At 54.5% G+C, this 19,043-nt stretch overlaps 1 protein-coding gene across 1 annotated transcript in view; it reads right to left on the bottom strand.

Moving 5' to 3' along the window:
- Positions 1 to 15,603, bottom strand: part of LOC132813915 (serine/threonine-protein kinase TAO2-like) — an 18,650-nt gene extending 3,047 nt beyond the window's left edge. Inside the window, exons 1-13 of the mRNA XM_060823300.1 lie at positions 15,434 to 15,603; positions 8,767 to 9,004; positions 8,288 to 8,359; positions 7,692 to 7,793; positions 7,514 to 7,559; positions 7,074 to 7,170; positions 5,986 to 6,099; positions 5,569 to 5,660; positions 5,308 to 5,401; positions 3,843 to 3,924; positions 1,203 to 1,370; positions 839 to 1,045; positions 65 to 223 (exon numbers count right to left, since the gene is read on the bottom strand). Of these exons, the coding sequence (XP_060679283.1) occupies positions 65 to 223; positions 839 to 1,045; positions 1,203 to 1,370; positions 3,843 to 3,924; positions 5,308 to 5,401; positions 5,569 to 5,660; positions 5,986 to 6,099; positions 7,074 to 7,170; positions 7,514 to 7,559; positions 7,692 to 7,793; positions 8,288 to 8,359; positions 8,767 to 8,898 (1,365 nt within the window). The 5' untranslated portion in view covers positions 8,899 to 9,004; positions 15,434 to 15,603. The remainder of the gene's footprint in view (positions 1 to 64; positions 224 to 838; positions 1,046 to 1,202; positions 1,371 to 3,842; positions 3,925 to 5,307; positions 5,402 to 5,568; positions 5,661 to 5,985; positions 6,100 to 7,073; positions 7,171 to 7,513; positions 7,560 to 7,691; positions 7,794 to 8,287; positions 8,360 to 8,766; positions 9,005 to 15,433) is intronic.
- Positions 15,604 to 19,043: the final 3,440 nt, after the last annotated feature.

Raw genomic sequence — 19,043 nt, 5'->3', positions numbered from 1 at the left:
GGGGGTGGGCGGGGGTGGGGCAGGGGGCGGGGTGGGCAGGGTGGGTGGGCAGGGCGGTACTCACCAGCGAGGCGGTGCGGATGGTGGCGAAGTGTTCCCGGTTCCGGTAGTGCGCTCTCCGTCGAGCTGCTGCCGAAGACGATGAGGTGGAGGAGGACGATGGGACGGGGGGCTGAGCTTCCATTTCCCCTGAGTACGGGTCGTCATAGAGATCGTCGTTACCCTGGCAACAGGAGAGACGGAGAGTGAGGGGGGGGCTGTGTGTGTCAGGCACGGTGCCGGGTGGGAACGGCGTCGCTCCCATCGACACGGAGGGTAGACAGTGGGAGTGTGACTCTGTCTCCCCTCTCCCCCCCTCACCCCGATGTGTCCCGGAGCGTGACACCCTGTCTCCCCCCAGCCCCCCCCGTGACCGGGAACGTGACACCCTGTATCCCTCCACCCAACCCTGTGACCGGGAATGTGAGACCCAGTCTCCTCTCTCCCCCCACCCCAGGACCAGGAGAACAGAGAAGCAGCAGAGGATTGAGACAGAGGGAGAGAGAGAGGCTGCTGAGTTGCAGAGGGATCTGGGAGTCCGAGTCCATGAATTCCCAACAGTTGGTGCTCAGGGAGATCAAGGGGATATTGGGGTTCCAACTGAGGGGACTGGGGTCTCCACGGCCAGGGGTGTTCCTGACACTGGAAGGATCACCCCGGGAGCTTGGTGCCCTGTTTGGATTTCCTGGTTGGAGGGAGGGAGCCCAGAGGTGGATCCCTCGACTTGGTTCCTAATCCAGTACCGAGGGATCACCGGATCGCCAAGACGACCAGGAGATCTAACTAACCAAGTACTGACCGGTCGCAGGTGGATCACCGAACTGTTAGAGGTGACCGTGTGATCTCCCTCCTGCATCATCGCAATCTCGCTGTTGTCGTCTGAGGCATCGGCGAGGCTGTTCACACTGCTGCTTTGGCTGCTCGCACTGATCGACATGCTGGGGACTGAGTGACTGCTCTCCACACTGTTTACTGTCCCAGTACGGCCTACACAGGCATCCAACTCCTACACAGAGAGAGAGAGAGAGGGAGAGAGACCAACGTCAGGCACGTCCAAAAACACACACTCCCCACCCACATCCCACACCGAGAGGGAGGATGTGGGATCAGTCTCTCAGGGAGAAGGGGCCCTGGGACACCTGTATCTCCGATGTTGTCTCTACCTCGTCATCCTCCTGCGGGTCGGACGCTGGTCCGTTCCGTGTTTCCTGGAAGAGGATCTTCTTCATCTTGCGATATTGCAGATTATCGAGTTCCCTCACTGCGTCCTTCGTTCTCTGGATCAGATCCATGATGACGGTCTGAGGCCTCTCTCTCTTCACAAAGACATGCTGCAAACACAAACACATCCACTTCCAGAGACCAGCACAGCCCACATCGAGAGAGGGAGAGGGTGTAGGGGGAGAGAGGGAGGGGGTGCAGGGGGAGAGAGGGAGGGGGGTTACAGAGAGACGGAGGGGGTGTAGGGGGAGAGAGGGAGGGGGGTTACAGAGAGAGGGAGGGGGTGCAGGGGGAGAGAGGGAGGGGGGGTTACAGAGAGAGGGAGGGGGTGTAGGGGGAGAGAGGGAGGGGGTGCAGGGGGAGAGAGGGAGGGGGTGCAGGGGGAGAGAGGGAGGGGGTGCAGGGGGAGAGAGGGAGGGGGGTTACAGAGAGAGGGAGAGGGTGTAGCGGGAGGGACGGGGGGTTACAGAGAGAGGGAGAGGGTGTAGCGGGAGGGACGGGGGGTTACAGAGAGAGGGAGGGGGTGTAGGGGGAGAGAGGGAGGGGGTGTAGGGGGAGAGAGGGAGGGGGTGCAGGGGGAGAGAGGGAGGGGGTGACACAGATAGGGAGGGGGTGTAGAGGCTGCAGGGGGTTCTACAGAGATGGGGTGTAGGGGCTGGAGGGGGCTATAGAGATGGGGTATAGGGTCTGGAGGGGGCCTATAGAGATGGGGTGTAGGGGCTGGAGGGGGGCTACAGAGATGGGATGTAGGGGCTGGAGGGGGGCTACAGAGATGGGGTGTAGGGGCTGGAGGGGGGCTACAGAGATGGGGTGCAGGGGCTGGAGGGGGGCTACAGAGATGGGGTGCAGGTGCTGGAGGGGGGCTACAGAGATGGGGTGTAGGGGCTGGAGGGGGGCTACAGAGATGGGGTGTTGAGGCTGGAGGGGGGCTATAGAGATGGGTGGTAGGGGCTGGAGGGGGGCTACAGAGATGGGGTGTTGAGGCTGGAGGGGGGCTATAGAGATGGGGTGTAGGGGCTGGAGGCTTATAGAACCTCGAAGATGTCCACCAACCCACCCATTATTTCTAGAATCACTGCCTTGAGCACTCTAGGTTGTAGATGATGAGGATTGCTCTGCCTTCAATCCCATCTATTTCTCCAACACTATTTCCCTAGTAATCCTGAGCTCCGTTTGTGTCTCACTAAATCCGACGTTCCCCCAACATTGGCCAATGATACAAACTCAATCTCCTCCTCTGCAAACACAACAATCATCAATATCTGGTTGGTCAACTGTTTCTGGTTCACCTTAAAAATGCCCCTGTCTCTCATCTTGTCGCCTTTCTCTGGGGCAACACAGGGGTTGGCACTGCAGCCTCCCAGCAGCTGGGACCCCGGTTCAATTCCACCCTCAGGTGACTGGCCGTGTAGCGTTTGCATGTTCTCCCCGTGTCTATGTGGGTTAACTCCAGGTGCTCAGCTCCAGTCACGTGTAGTTCAGATGAATTGGTCATGGGAAATTGTCCCGTAGTGCCCAGGGATGTGCAGGTTAGAGTGGGATTGGCCGTGGGGAAATTGTCCCGTAGTGCCCAGGGATGTGCAGGTTAGAGTGGGATTGGCCGTGGGGAAATTGTCCCGTAGTGCCCAGGGATGTGCAGGTTAGAGTGGGATTGGCCAATGGGAAATTGTCCCGTAGTGCCCAGGGATGTACAGGTTAGGGTGGGATCGGCCGTGGGGAAATTGTCCCGTAGTGCCCAGGGATGTTCAGGTTAGGGTGGGATCGGCCGTGGGGAAATTGTCCCGTAGCGCCCAGGGATGTGCAGGTTAGGGTGGGATCGGCCGTGGGGAAATTGTCCCGTAGTGCCCAGGGATGTACAGGTTAGGGTGGGATCGGCCGTGGGGAAATTGTCCCGTAGCGCCCAGGGATGTGCAGGTTAGGGTGGGATCGGCCGTGGGGAAATTGTCCCGTAGTGCCCAGGGATGTACAGGTTAGGGTGGATCGGCCGTGGGGAAATTGTCCCGTAGTGCCCAGGGATGTACAGGTTAGGGTGGGATTGGCCGTGGGGAAATTGTCCCGTAGTGCCCAGGGATGTGCAGGTTAGGGTGGGATCGGCCGTGGGGAAATTGTCCCGTAGTGCCCAGGGATGTGCAGGTTAGGGTGGGATTGGCCGTGGGGAAATTGTCCCGTAGTGCCCAGGGATGTGCAGGTTAGGGTGGGATCGGCCGTGGGGAAATTGTCCCGTAGTGCCCAGGGATGTGCAGGTTAGGGTGGATCGGCCGTGGGGAAATGTGGGGTAACAAGGATGGGTGGGGGGTGTGGGGAGAGTTGTTTTTGGAGAACCAGTTGGGATTGTTGGGCCGAACCCAATGCTCTCACACTGTCTGGATTATTTTATGCCGAGTTATTATGTTGCCTGGATTATTACTCTCAATCTATCCGTCAACCTCAGGACGATGGGTCTAGCTGCTCCTGGGGATCGAGGTGACAGGAGCAGGGCAGACTGCAGGCGGGAGAATGGGGAAAGATTGGACAGTGGCCAGGGATCGATGGTGCAACACAAAGAGGGGAAGCAGGGGACACTCAGCCCTGACTCAAACCACCTTCAACAGAAGCTCCGAAGTGGGACGGTCCTGAGGAATCTTCTGTAAGCAGGAAGCCACAAAATTCCGGAAGTAATCCGACCTGGAAAAGGACACAGAAACGATGACAGAGAACACAAACGGGCCTGGGGAGACGGGGTCCCGGGTCTGACTGACCGGCCGGGGGATGGGGCCCCGGGTCTGACTGACCGACCGGGGGGATGGGGACCCAGATCTGACTGACCGGCCGGGGGTGGGGCCCGGGTCTGACTGACCGGCCGGGGGTGATGGGGCCCCGGGTCTGACTGACCGGCCGGGGGGGGCGGGGGACCCGGGTCTGACTGACCGGCCGGGGGGATGGGGGGCCCCGGGTCTGACTGACCGGCCGGGGAGATTGGGACCCGGGTCTGACTGACCGGCCGGGGGGATGGGGGCCCCCGGGTCTGACTGACCGGCCGGGGGGATGGGGACCCAGATCTGACTGACCGGCCGGGGGTGGGGCCCGGGTCTGACTGACCAGCCGGGGGGATGGGGCCCCGGGTCTGACTGACCGGCCGGGGGTGATGGGGCCCCGGGTCTGACTGACCGGTCGGGGGTGATGGGGCCCCGGGTCTGACTGACCGGCCGGGGGGGTGGGGACCCGGGTCTGACTGACCGGCCGGGGGTGATGGGGCCCCGGGTCTGACTGACCGGCCGGGGGGGATGGGGCCCCGGGTCTGACTGACCGGCCCGGGGGGGATGGGGCCCCAGGTCTGACTGACCGGCCGGAGGGGGTGGGTACCCGGGTCTGACTGACCGGCCGGGGGGATGGGGACCCGGGTCTGACTGACCGGCCGGGGGGATGGGGGGCCCCGGGTCTGACTGACCGGCCGGGGAGATTGGGACCCGGGTCTGACTGACCGGCCGGGGGGATGGGGGGCCCCGGGTCTGACTGACCGGCCGGGGAGATTGGGCCCCGGGTCTGACTGACCGGCCGGGGGGATGGGGACCCAGATCTGACTGACCAGCCGGGGGTGGGGCCCGGGTCTGACTGACCAGCCGGGGGTGATGGGGCCCCGGGTCTGACTGACCGGTCGGGGGTGATGGGGCCCCGGGTCTGACTGACCGGCCGGGGGGGGGGGGGGGTGGGGACCCGGGTCTGACTGACCGGCCGTGGGGGTGGGGACCCGGGTCTGACTGACCGGCCGGGGGGGTGGGGACCCGGGTCTGACTGACCGGCCGGGGGGGGTGGGGACCCGGGTCTGACTGACCGGCCGGGGGGATGGGGACCCGGGTCTGACTGACCTGCCGGGGAGTGGGGACCCGGGTCTGACTGACCGGGTGAGGACCCGGGTCTGACTGACCGGCCGGGGGGTGGGGACCCGGGTCTGACTGACCGGCCGGGGGGATGGGGACCCGGGTCTGACTGACCGGCCGGGGCAGGCTGGTCTCTGAAGGAGGAGTGGGGAACGAGGAGCTGGAGATGAGAAAGCACAGCAGCACTTACCAATGGTTAGACTGTAGCACAGGGGACTCGTTCTGTGCAATGTGATATAAGGCACTCATCGCATTCATGTTAAACAGAGGAGGCTTCCTCTCCGCTGTAACCAGAGAGAGACAGAGAGAGAGATCAGGCAGAGCAAGGCAGGAGGGGAGAGAAACCAGGCATACACACACACAGAGGTACAGGTTATGTTGAGCCCACACTCATGGACACTCTCTCAGCATAATTAACTCTTTGACTAAGTCAGCCAGTCTACCCACTCACCGAGTTCAATGCAGGTAATACCAAGAGACCAGACATCCACCTTCCCATCGTACTGCCCCTCATCCATCGCCAGGATCACCTCAGGGGCCATCCTGGAAGACAACAGAGGGACACAGAGTATAAGAGACAGCCAGACAGAGAGAGAAAGCCAGAGAGAGAGAGAAAAACACACAGTGTGACACACAGAAAGACACACACACACACGGAGAGACAGACAGACTGGGAAGGAGACAGACCGTGGAGTGAGGGAGCATGAGGGAAGGGTACACGCGTGCAGGGGAGTATGCGAGGATAAGGGGGTACGGAGGGAGTCCAGGTGGGACATACATGGAGACAGGGAAGGGGTGGGGGGTGGTTACGAGCACATTCAGGAGCTGAACAGCTGAGGCAGATACCGACAGACCGAGGGCTACAAACCAATATGGTGTCCCCACGAAGGAGTTAGCCGGAGCCACGATGGAGGCGGAACCGAAATCTGCCAGCTTCACCTGTCCTGGCTCAGTCAGGAGAACGTTGCCAGCTTTCACATCCCTGCAGAGAAAGCCAGGGAGGGGGAGGGAGAGGGACAGGCAGGGGGAGACAGGGGAGAGGGAGGGGGACAGGCAGGGGGAGACAGGGACAGGGAGGGGGAGACAGGGGAGAGGGAGGGGGACAGGGAGGGGCAGGGAGAGGGAGGGGGAGACAGGGGAGATGGACAGGGACGGGGAGACAAGGGAGAGGGACAGGGAGAGGGAGAGGGACAGGGAGGGGAGACAGGGGAGAGGGACAGGGACAGGGAGAGGGAGACAGGGGAGAGGGACAGGGAGAGTGAGAGGGACAGGGAGAGGGAGAGGGACAGGGAGAGGGAGAGGGAGAGGGAGGGGGAGACGAGGACAGGGAGGGAGGGACAGGGATGGAGGGGACCAGAGAGGGACGGGACAGGGAGAGAAGAAATGAGGGAGGGTCAGGGCGGTTTGGGGGGGGTGGGTGGGGTGTGCAGGGAAGGGGAGAGTCAGAGGATGAGGGGTTACTGGGAGATTCAGTCCACAAACCCTGCAGGAGACTGACTCTCTGCTCCTGTGCCGCACTGACCCTTAACCCCAAGCCCCACTATGGCTCTTCACTCTTACCCCACCCACTCCATGACCCTCCACCCCTCCCTCCCACCCCAAACCCCGTGACCCTCCACCCCCACTCCGTGATCCTCTGACCCTCCCATCCCACTCCATGACCCTCCACCCCCCTTTGTGATCCTCTGACCCTCCAACCCCCCCCTCCCCCCGTGACCCTCCCACCCCCCCCCGGGACCCTCCCCTCCCCCCTGTGACCTCTCACCCCCCTCCGTGACCTCTTACCTGTGGATCATGTTGTGAGAGTGGAGATAAGCCAATCCCTGCAAGGCTCCGTGAGTGATGACAGCGATCTCCACTTCCTGCAGTGACCCTCTGACCCTCCCACCCCCCTCTGTGACCCTCCCCTTCCCCCCCCCCCCGTGACCCTCCCACATCCCCTCCGTGACCTCTCACCTGTGGATCATGTTATGAGAGTGGAGATAAGCCAATCCCTGCAAGGCTCCGTGAGTGATGACAGCGATCTCCACTTCCTGCAGTGGCTTCCGGTGAACTGGAAGAGAAGCAGGAATCGTCATCATCCCATCGGACAAGGTACTGGACTGGGATGGGGGGAGGGGTCAGGCAGAGAGGTGGGGGGGTCGGGCAGAGAGGTGGGGGGGTCGGGCACAGAGGTGGGGGGGGGTCGGGCAGAGAGGTGGGGAAAGATAACTACATAAAGAGGGACAAGGACGTTGAGAGACAGAGCGAACAAGTTGGGGTAATTGAAAATCATTGAGAGAGATCAAGTGTCCAGGAGTCAGAGCTGGTCATCGGGACAGCAGTGCTTGGACTGGGGTGGGGTGGGTGGGGTGGGTGGGGAGGGTGGGGTGGGGGAGGTCACTGTGGACACCTACCCTCCAGCAGGTCTGACGCTGATCCCAGACAATACTCCATCACCAGCTGTAACAGAGATAGGGTGACAGTGAGATACAGAGTGGGACAGCACGCAGCCCCAGTAAACCAGCCCCTCTCCCCCACCCTACCCCACCCCACCCCGGGGAAAAGGGGAGCAGGATTTCCTGGTGAACGTACCCAGGCGGTGTGTTCACGGAGGTAACAGCCTTTATACTCGATGGTGTTCGGGTGGCGCAGATTCTGTAAGAATTTCACCTCCTTAATTATATCCTGCCATTTCTGTGAAACAAAGAGAGTGTGAGAGAGAGAGAGAGAGAGCGATACAATCAGAGACATGTTCTTATATACCTCCCCATGACTCCCATCACCCCACACCTCCCTCCCCATGACAGACACATTCCCCATATCCCCAGCCCTGGGACTGTAACCCCAACTGACACCCACACACACACCCACCCACAATCTCTCTCTCCCCTCCCTCCCTCCCTCCACCCCCACTATGACACCTTCCTCCCCCCCCACTCTATCCTCACCCTGACACCTTCCTCCCCTCCTCTCCTTTCACCCCCACCCTGACACCTTCCACCTGTCTCTCTCTCCATCCTGACCCTGTAACCACCCCCCCCCCCCCCAACCGCCCAGGCATATTGCGTTACCTTGTTGGACTGCTTCCCGCCCTGACACCTTCCACCCGTCTCTCTCTCTCTCTCTCTCTCCATCCTGACCCCGTAACCCTCCGCCCCCCCCCCCCCCCCCCCGGCCTATTGCGTTACCTCGTTGGACTGCTTCCCGCTGTATGACATCTTTTTAATAGCGACCACCTCACTGCTTCGCATATCCCTCGCCTGGAGGAAGACAGGAGGAGACAGAGGTAAGTGACGGGTCGTGCTGAGGGGACAAGGGAACGAGGAGAGCGAGCCGAGGGAAGTAGGTGACAGAAGAGTGAGCAAACAGGTTGGACGGGGGGGAGCTGGTGAGCCTGGGGGTGAACGGTGAAAGGCAGAGGAGGGGAGGTAGTGATCACGGTAACCCACCCCTCCCCCCCCCCCCCCCCCCCCACGGCCCCCATTACTGGATATAAACTTCGCTCTCTGAGCTGGATGGTTCGTTTTCAGACGTTTCGTCACCATTACTAGGTAACATCATCAGTTAGTCACCAGTGAAGAGCTGGTGTTAGTGAACCACTTTCTATTACACTCCCCTCTTCCCCCGCTCCCCCACATCCCCCCCCCCACCCCCACCGGTCACTCACAAAGTAAACGGCTCCGAAACTGCCATGTCCGATTTCCCGCAGATCGACAAACAGTTTCTCCGGGTCATCTTTGTAGAAGAGTTCAGCCACCTCGGGGTCTTTGAGACTTCCAGGCCGGGCGCTGGTCAGCATCCTGGACAGCAGGCAGTGTCTGGGCTCAGTGCCCAGCGTCTCCCACCCTGAGGGGGTGGGTCACTGCATTCACACCCCTGCCCTCCACACAGCGTCACATAGAGAGCTGGAGACAGAGACACACAGCGATTACAAAAAGGGGCTTTTACCCCCTCACTGGCCTGAACGACTGACGGGCTGAGCATTTTACAGCCACTAACATGGATTCTCAATGAAGTCCAGATTATTAATGCACATGTTTATCCAATGCCACGTGGTCCCAGGGGCAGTATCACAATTACCTCCCTCCCCACCCCTATTACTCAACACATTCTTCTAGCTGTTTAATACCCGTTATTCCCCAATTCACGTTCCCGTTACTCCCCAGAACTAATTCCCAATTAACTCCCCAACTCATTCTCTGTAATTCCTCCAGATTTTAATCCCCCATCGTCCCCTGATTGAGTATTTAAGGATTCTGGGTAATCCAAGATGGAGGTGGACGGGAAACATTTCTGGCTGTAAAAGCTGCTCCTTTTTTTGAGGTATTTTAGGTGTTGGAGGTGATTCCCTCGAATCCCAGGAGCAGCAATTCCTGTTATATAAGCTGTTGTGTTGTTTTGGAACTTTGGGGGGAAAAAAACGTCAAAACAACAGCAGTTTTAAAAGGGAGAAGAGCAGACCAAGGAAGAACATGGTGAGGACAGGGCGGGCGTGCGGGCGGGAGGGAGAGAAACTGACCCCACAGTGAACCTGCAGTTACTGCCTTTGCTGTTTGAATTCATGTTGGACATTGGAGTGCGTCTGGGCAAACTAACAGACAGTGAAATTCACAACTGATCTTGGAGGAACTGTTTGGGTGAAGTTCACAGCATAGAAACAGATAAGTGTATTGTTTTAAATGTGATCTGCAGAAAGTCTGCAGTAGTGAGTAGAGTGGGTTCTTTCTTGATTATATTATTTTTGAGATACGTATCTTGAATAAACTGAAAATACAAACCATAACTATTAATTTAATCTGGGGCAGTGTTTTGTAAAGGAATACGACGGTGTTATTTTCTGGGTCTGTAGATTGTGAAGGAGCAAAAATGGCTTTTAGTAGAGTGATATATGCTTCTTGTCAGATGTGGGAGTTTAAAGAGAGTTTAAGGGTTACTGCGGATTGTATCTGCAATAAATGCTGGTGGTTGCAAATCTTATCAGATCGAATGGATCAGTTGGAGAGACAGTTAGAAACAATAATGAATTTGCAACAGTATATGATGGATGGCAGTTATAGGAAGGGGGCGAGGGGAAGTCCCAGATACAGTCACATAGATGGGGTAACTCCAGGAAGGGTAGGCAGCTAGTGCAGGAGCATTCTGTGGCTATCCCCATTTCAAACAGGTATGCTGTTTGGGAAAATGTAGGGGGTGATGGATTCTCAGGGGAACGTAGCACGAACAGCCAAGTTTCTGGTATTGAGACTGGCTCTAATGCAACGAAGGGTACGTCAAGTTCCAAGAGATCAATTGTGTTAGAGGTACAGACAGATGTTTCTGCGGCTAGCAGTGAAAAATCAGAATGGTGTGTTGCTTCCCTGGTGCCAGGATCAGCGATGTCTCAGAGAGGGGGCATAGAACATAGAACATTACAGCGCAGTACAGGCCCTTCGGCCCTCGATGTTACACTGACCTGTCATACCAACCTGAAGCCCAACTAACCTACACTATTCCATGTACGTCCACATGCCTGTCCAATGACGACTTAAATGTACTTAAAGTTGGTGAATCTACTACCATTGCAGGCAAAGCGTTCCATACCCTTACTACTCTCTTGAGTAAAGAAACTCCCTCTGACATCTGTCCTATGTCTGTCACCCCTCAATTTTAAAGCTATGCCCCCTCGTGCTCACCGTCACCATACTTGGAAAAAGGCTCTCCCTGTCCACCCTATCGAACCCTCTGATTATCTTCTATGTCTCTATTAAGTCACCTCTCAACCTTCTTCTCTCCAACGAAAACAGCCTCCAGTCTCTCAGCCTTTCCTCATAAGACCGTCCCTCCATACCAGGCAACATTCTAGTAAATCTCCTCTGCACCCTCTCCAAAGATTCCACATCCTTCTTATAATGCGGTGACCAGAACTGTACACAATACTCCAAGTGCGGCCGTACCAGAGTTTTGTACAGCTGTAGCATAACCTCATGGTTCCGGAACTCAATCCCTCTATTAATAAAAGCTAAAACACTATGTCTCCTTAACAACCCTGTCAACCTGGGTGGCAACTTTCAGGGATCTGTGTACATGGACACCGAGATCTCTCTGCTCATCGACACGACCAAGAATCTTACCATTCACCCAGTACTTTGCATTCCGGTTACTCCGACCAAAGTGAATCACCTCATGTTTGTCTGCATTAAACTCCATTTTCCACCTCTCAGACCAGCTCTGCAGCTTATCTATGCCTCTCTGTAACCTACAACATTCTTCAGCACTATCCACAACTCCACCGACCTTGGTGTCACCTGCACACTTACTAACCCGCCCTTCTATACTGCCAACCAGGTCGTTTATAAAAATGACAAACAGCAGTGGACCCAACACCGACCCTTACGGTACACCACTGGTAACTGGATTCCAGGATGAACATTTCCCATCAACCACCACCCTCTGTCTTCTTTCAGCAAGCCAATTTCTGATCCAAACGGCTATATCTCCCACAATCCCATTCCTCCGCATTTTGTACAACAGCCGACTGTGGGGAACCTTATCGAATGCCTTGCTGAAATCCATATACACCACATCAACCGGTTTACTCTCATCTACCTGTCTGGTCATCTTCTCAAAGAACTCAATGAGGTTTGTGAGGCACGACCTACCCTTCACATAACTGTGCTGACTATCCCTAATCAAATTCTTTTCTAGATGATTATAAATCCTATCTCTTATAACCTTTTCCAACACTTTACCAACAACTGCAGTGAGGCTCACTGGTCTATAATTACCAGGGTTGTCTCTACTCCCCTTCTTGAACAGGGGAACCACATTTGCTATCCTACAATCTTCTGGCACTATTCCTGTAGACAATGACGATTTAAAGATCAATGCCCAAGGCTCGGCAATCTCCTCCCCGGCTTCCCAGATGATCCTAGGATAAAACCCATCCGGCCCAGGGGACTTATCTATTTTCACACACTGCAGGATTTCTAATACCTCTTCCTTGTGAACCTCAATCCCACCTAGTCTAGTAGCCTGTATCTCAGTATTCTCCTCGACAATATTGTCATTTTCTCGAGTGAATACTGTCGAAAAATATTCATTTAGTGCTTTCCCTAACTCCCCTGACTCGTCACACAGCTTCTCACTACTCTCCTTGATAGGCCGTAATCTAACACTCGGAATTCTTTTCATTCCTTAAATACCTATAGAAAGCCTTCGGGTTTATCCTGATCCTATCCACCAACAACTTCTCATGTCCCCTCCTGGCTCTTCTGAGCTCTCTCTTTAGTTCTTTCCTGGCTACCTTGTAACCTTCAAGTGCCCTAACTGAGCCTTCACATCTCATCCTAACATAAGCTGCCTTCTTTTTCTTGACCAGAGATTCCACTTCCTTTGTAAACCATGGCTCCTGTGCACTACAGCTTCCTCCCTGTCTGACAGGTACATACCTATCTCGGACACACAGGAGCATTTCCTTGAATAGCTCCACCTTTCTAACGTGCCTATCCTCTGCAGGTTCCTTCCCCATCCTATGCTTCCTAAATCTTGCCTAATCGCATTGTAATTGCCTTTCCCCCAGCTGTAGCTCTTGCCCAGAGGTATACACCTATCCCTTTCTATCACTACAGGAAACATAACAGAATTGTGATCGCTATCACCAAAGTGCTCACCTACTTCCAAGTCTAACACCTGGCTGGGCTCATTACCCAGTACCAAATCTAATGTGGCCTCACCCCTTGTTGGCCTGTCTACACACTGTCAGGAAACCCTCCTGCACACACTGGACAAAAACTGACCCACTCGTACTATAGAGTTCCCACTCAATATTTGTAGAATGTTCTCACGGGGGAGAGGGGCCAGCAGGAGGTCATTATCCACATTGGAACCAACGACACAGGAAGGGAAAAGGTAGCGATTCTGAAGAGAGATTACAGAGAGTTCGGCAGGAATTTAAAAAGGAGGTCCTCGAGAGCAGTAAAATCTGGATTGTTCCCAGTGCTACGAGCCAGTGAGGGCAGGGATAGGAGGATAGAGCAGATGAATGCTTGGCTGAGGAGCTGGTGTATGGGAGAAGGATTCACATTTTTGGATCATTGGAATCTCTTTTAGGGTAGAAGTGACCTGTACAAGAAGGATGGATTGCACCTAAATTGGAAGGGCACTAATATACTGGCAGGGAAATTTGCTAGAACTGCTCGGGAGGATTTAAACTAGTAAGGTGGGGGGGGGGACCCAGGGAATTAGTGAGGAAAGATTTCAATCTGAGACGTGTACAGCTGAGAACAGAAGTGAGTCAAACAGTCAGGGCAGGCAGGGACAAGGTAGGACTAATAAATTACACTGCATTTATTTCAATGCAAGGGGCCTGACAGGGAAGGCAGATGAACTCAGGTTAGGAACATGGGACTGGGATATCATAGCAACTACAGAAACATGGCTCAGGGATGGGCAGGACTGGCAGCTTAATGTTCCAGGATACAAATGCTACAGGAAGGATAGAAAGGGAGGTAAGAGAGGAGGGGGAGTGGTGTTTTTGATAAGGGATAGCATTACAGCTGTGCTGAGGGAGGATATTCCCAGAAATACATCCAGGGAAGTTATTTGGGTGGAACTGAGAAATAAGAAAGGGAAGATCACCTTATTGGGATTGTATTATAGACCCCCTAATAGTCAGAGGGAAATTGAGAAACAAATTTGTAAGGAGATCTCAGCTATCTGTAAGAACAATAGGGTGGTTATGGTAGGGGATTTTAACTTTCCAAACATAGACTGGTACTACCATGGTGTTAAGGGTTTAGGTGGAGAGGAATTTGTTAAGTGCATACAAGACAATTTTCTGATTCAGTATGTGGATGTACCTACTAGAGAAGGTGCAAAACCTGACCGACTCTTGGGAAATAAGGCAGGGCAGGTGACTGAGGTGTCAGTGGGGGAGCACTTTGGGGCCAGCGACTGTAATTCCATTAGATTTAAAATAGTGATGGAAAAGGATAGACCAGATCTAAAAGCTGAAGTGCTAAATTGGAGAAAGGCCAACGTTGACGGTATTAGGCAAGAACTTTCGAAAGTTGGGTGGAGGCAGATGTTCGCAGGTAAAGGGACGGCTGGAAAATGGGAAGCCTTCAGGAATGTGATAACAAGAATCCAGAGAAAGTATATTCCTGTCAGGGTGAAAGGGAAGGCTGGTAGGTATAGGGAATGCTGGATGACTAAAGAAATTGAGGGTTTGGTTAAGAAAAAGAAGAAAGCATATGTAAGGTACAGACAGGATAGATCGAGGGAATCCTTAGAAGTGTATAAAGGCAGTAGGAGTATACTTAAGAGGGAAATCAGGAGGGCAAAAAGGGGACATGGGATAGCTTTGGCAAATAGAATGAAGGAGAATCCAAAGGGTTTTTACAAATGGGGGAGGGGAGGGGGGGGGAGGGGAGGGGGGGGAGGGGGGGGGGGGGGGAGGGGAGGGGGGGGAGGGGAGGGAGGGGGGGAGAGGGGGGGGAGGGGAGGGGGGGGAGGGGAGGGGGGGGGGGGAGGGGAGGGGGGGGGGAGGGGGGGGGAGGGGGGGGGGGGGGGGGGAGGGGAGGGAGGGGGGGGCGGGGGGGGGGGGGGGAGGGGGCGGCGTGGAGGGGGGGGGGAAGGGGTGGCGGGGGGAGGGGAGGGAGGGGAGGGCGAGAGAGGGGAGGGGGGGGGGAGGAGGGGGGGGGGGAGAGGGGGGGGAGGGGGGGGAGGAGGATGGGGGGAGGCGGGGGAGGAGGGGGGGGGGGGGAGGGGGGGGGGGAGGGGGGGGGGGGGGGAGGGGGGGGGGGAGGGGGGGGGGGAGGGGGAGGGGGGGGGGGGGAGGGGGGGGGGGGGAGGAGGGGGGGGAGGAGGGGGGGAGGGGGAGGGGGGGGGAGGCGGGGGAGGAGGAGGGGGGGAGCCGGTTGTTGATAAAATCGGTCTCCGGCGGACCCCGGATTATTTGTTGTTAAAGTTAATGACTATTTTATTCTGAGGTTATTTCCGGTTTATTTTATTTTGTTAAAAATTAAACATTTACCTTTTTGTGTTTTTTTTATAAACCTCTCGGTCCCGGAGCCGCCAGCTCCCACCGCCCGGGCCCCACTTCCGGTGTCCGTCCCCTTTCCCCGTCCGCCCACTTCCGGTGTCCGTCCCCTTTCCTGGTTCCCCATCCGACCACTTCCGGTGTCCGTCCTCTTTCCCCGTCCGCCCACTTCCGGTGTCCGTCCCCTTTCCCTGTCCCCCATTTGCCAGTTTCCGGTGTCCCTGCACGATCTGAGATCGCAACTTCCGGTGTACGTCCCCTATACCGTCCCCAATTCGCTCATTTATTGTGTTTCCGGTGTCCCCCCCTCACTCACCTCCCCCCGATGTCCGTCTCCTGGTTGTTCCCCTCCGCCCGGTGACTGATGTCCTGAGGCGGGAGGTTCCGCCGGGGACGCGGGAAGCTGAGCGGAGGGGCCGCTCTTTCTCGCATTTCCCTTTTCCCGCCTCCTCCCAATCCACATCCGGGATCCGCCGCAAGCACCTCCGCCCACCTACATCACTTCCGGTGTCCGTCCTGCTTCATCCTTCCCTATCCACTTCCGGTGTCCGTCCTGCTTCATCCTTCCCTATCCACTTCCGGTGTCCGTCCTGCTTCTCCTTCCCCATCCACTTCCGGTGCCCGTCCTGCTTCTCCTTCCCCATCCACTTCCGGTGTCCGTCCTGCTTCTCCTTCCCCATCCACTTCCGTGTCCGTCCTGCTTCTCCTTCCCCAATTCACACCCACTTCCGGTGTCCGTCTGCCTTTTCCTTCCTCTGGTGATGGCCCCACTTTACAATGGAATGGTTCCCCCCCACTTCCCTCCACCCAGCCCCTGACTAACTCCTTGTAATAGAATTAAATAATAATTAAATGTGGTGGAATTACTGTGGGATATGGGTAAAGTCGTGTTACGTCTGTAATTATAATTACTTACACAAAGTAAATGAACTCCCATCAGTGTGTAATTTGGGCGGCATGGTGGCACAGTGGTTAGCACTGCTGCCTCACAGCGCCAGGGACCTGGGTTCAATTCCCGACTCAGGCGACTGACTGTGTGGAGTTTGCACGTTCTCCCCGTGTCTGCGTGGGTTTCCTCCGGGTGCTCCGGTTTCCTGCCACAGTCCAAAGATGTGCGGGTCAGGTGAATTGGCCATGCTAAATTGCCCGTAGTGTTAGGTAAGGGGTAAATATAGGGGTATGGGTGGGTTGCGCTTCGACGGGTCGGTGTGGACTTGTTGGGCCGAAGGGCCTGTTTCCACACTGTAAGTAATCTAATCTAATCTAAGTTTCAGTCAAGAGCTGAGTCAACAAGAATGGGAACTGTGAGACGTAAAAAGTCAGCTCAAGACAAATTCAGGAAAACAAAGTTTATTAGCAATTAGCAAGTCTGCAGAGTTGGGTACCCCTCAAAGAAAGGGACCCTGATCGTTACAAAGCATCCCCTGATATACCCTTAAACTCCACCCCCTGTTGAGTCAGGTGATTCTCAATCTCGTGCAACCGGTACTTTTCCATTACTTGTTTACTCCAATCTTGCAAGTGCAGCTGGACACATTTCCCCCTCAAGTGTTTACAATCTTCCCAGGCAGCTGACAACCACCCATTGTCCACCTCAAGTTGTTTCTCCCTCGTTATCAGTCACGAGGTTCGTTTTCGCCCTTGTGGTTTTGCTGTCTGGACTTGTTTTTGCTATGTGTAAGGTCGCCCATTGTCTGGTTTGTTATCTGTCTGACCTTGTGGTCCAGCTGCAACTTGTTTACCACTTCTGCTGCTATAGCTAAGTTAGTCAAATTCATATGTCGGCCATTTTCTTTTGGTCACCTTCTTGCCCCTTATGCTTATGCACATCTTGAATCATTACTCCAACTCTCACAGGAACTATGTGGAGGAAATGCATAATTGTTTTTGTATAAGCTAAAAATCTATGCATGAATGAAACGTGACCGCAAAACAATGGTAGATATTACCGGAGACTAGATAAGATGCTGTGAGGGGAGGCAGTTAAGCTCGATACGCCTGTACAAACAGTAGGTATGAGCATCTGTTTCCCACTTTTACAGTAACACAGGAACAAACCCCAATTAAAAGGTCATAAGGATCAGTGTGGTTGGGGAAAGCACAGATGGAGGGAGTAGATAATGGTGAAGAAAGAATGTACCTAACAACGACCCACAGCGGGATGAGGTCAAACGGCCTTGCGAGGCCAGAAATAAGCATTTTGTCACAGACAAGGCCGGATAAGGCAAGAGAGAAACAGGAGTAATGGGTACCGGGCTTAGGGAAGGGGAGGATGTAAACAGGGAGGAGCAATGGGACTAAAAAACAAATTACATAAATATCGTGTATTCATTGAATTCAGTGTGTGTTTGTCCCTGCCTTGTGGACAGTGGACATCGCACCCACTTACAAGTGTGAAATAAATGACACTACTGATTCTGATCTTGTCTCGGACTGAAATTATTGACGTGAGTGAGCTTTGATTCTCACAATTACCAGTAAGTTGTTTTATGAATACCCAGGACAGGGGTGTTCACTGCTTTGCCCAGCATTTACTGCCCCCTGGAGAAGGTGGAGTGGAGCACTGCCCTTGAACCGCTGCAGATCCCCTCTCTGTGTGGTGTCAGGACATGTCGGGCAGCATCATTAGGGAGAGAGCTCCAGCATTTTGACCCAGCGACACCGAACAAAATGCTCTTCCTTATCTCAGCCCTGCCTGGGTTAGTCAGAAAATGTTTCATGCTGAAAGGAGTTTGAGAATTCTGCTAAAAGCAAAGACCAAAACAAGATAAAACAGAAGTGCTGAAGAGAGTTCATATTTTTTGTCCAATAGACCCGCTGCCCCCCTCAGAATCCAATCAAACAGAAATATTAGAGTCAACGAAGTATTGCAAGTGCTAGAAATCTGAAATAAACACAGAAAGCACTGGGGAATCTGATTTGATTTATTGTTGCCACATGTAACTAAGGACATTGAAAAGTTATGTTTTGCTTCCTACACAGGTAGATCATAACATCCAAGGACATACAGATTAGAGGGTGATTAAACAAAGGCTTAACAACGTTGTAAGGTATAGGGTTAAAATTGTGCAGAATAAGGAAACAGGTGTTGCTTCTGCAAAAGTTTACATTATAAAATTAGGCTGTGCATGCCAATACTAAACAGTGAGAAGCGAAAACAGGTAGAATTATCTATGACTAATAGGACAGAGCAACCGTGTAGCAGGATGTACCAGTAACAGGAGAATAGTGTGCCAGTCTCAGGAGGGATGTGACCAACGGATGGAATTTAGTTTGGCAGGATGATCGCACGAAGACAGCAAACGATGCCAGGATAGTCACATATAAGGAGTGAGATAAATCAGAGTAAGGGGCGACAGGCTTAGAGTAATGGGAGAAGGCGGAGAGAAGCTAGACAAAGGTGGAGTGAAGCTAGAGCTTGTGATAGGCTACGCGCTCCAGTAAAAGTAACCAATGGGGTGAAAGGGGAGGACCGAGAAATTCAGCTGAACAGCATAAATCAGACTGTAACCCTCAGATCGGGGTGCTTACTCGTTAGGCACCCGTTCTTGCATTTATCAATAAAATTCACTGCTTCAGAATTTGACTCGGACTGAAATTTATTAATATGTGAGTGTTGTTTCTCACAACGTTTTGGCTGCACTGGGGGTGTGCAGAAACAAGATTAACATTAGATTTGAAATTGGAGAAACCCATTCACCAACCAGTAACAGCAGGCAAGAAGCTGTTCTCAAATCTGTTGGTGCATTTATTTAAGCTTTTGAAGAGATTACAACCAAGGGGTGGGTCGGATCTTTGATAATATTGGCTGATTTTCCATGGCAGTAAGAGGTGTAGATGGATGGGAGACGGGCTTGCATGATCATTTGGGATGTGTTCACAACTCTCTGTCATTTCTTACAGTCCTGGGCAGAGCAATTGCCTTA

This window comes from Hemiscyllium ocellatum, unplaced genomic scaffold (genome assembly GCF_020745735.1).
Source record: "Hemiscyllium ocellatum isolate sHemOce1 unplaced genomic scaffold, sHemOce1.pat.X.cur. scaffold_532_pat_ctg1, whole genome shotgun sequence".
Taxonomy (NCBI): Eukaryota; Metazoa; Chordata; class Chondrichthyes; order Orectolobiformes; family Hemiscylliidae; genus Hemiscyllium; species Hemiscyllium ocellatum.
Note: the sequence above shows the minus strand (reverse complement) of the source record. Positions and strands in the feature narration are given on the sequence as shown.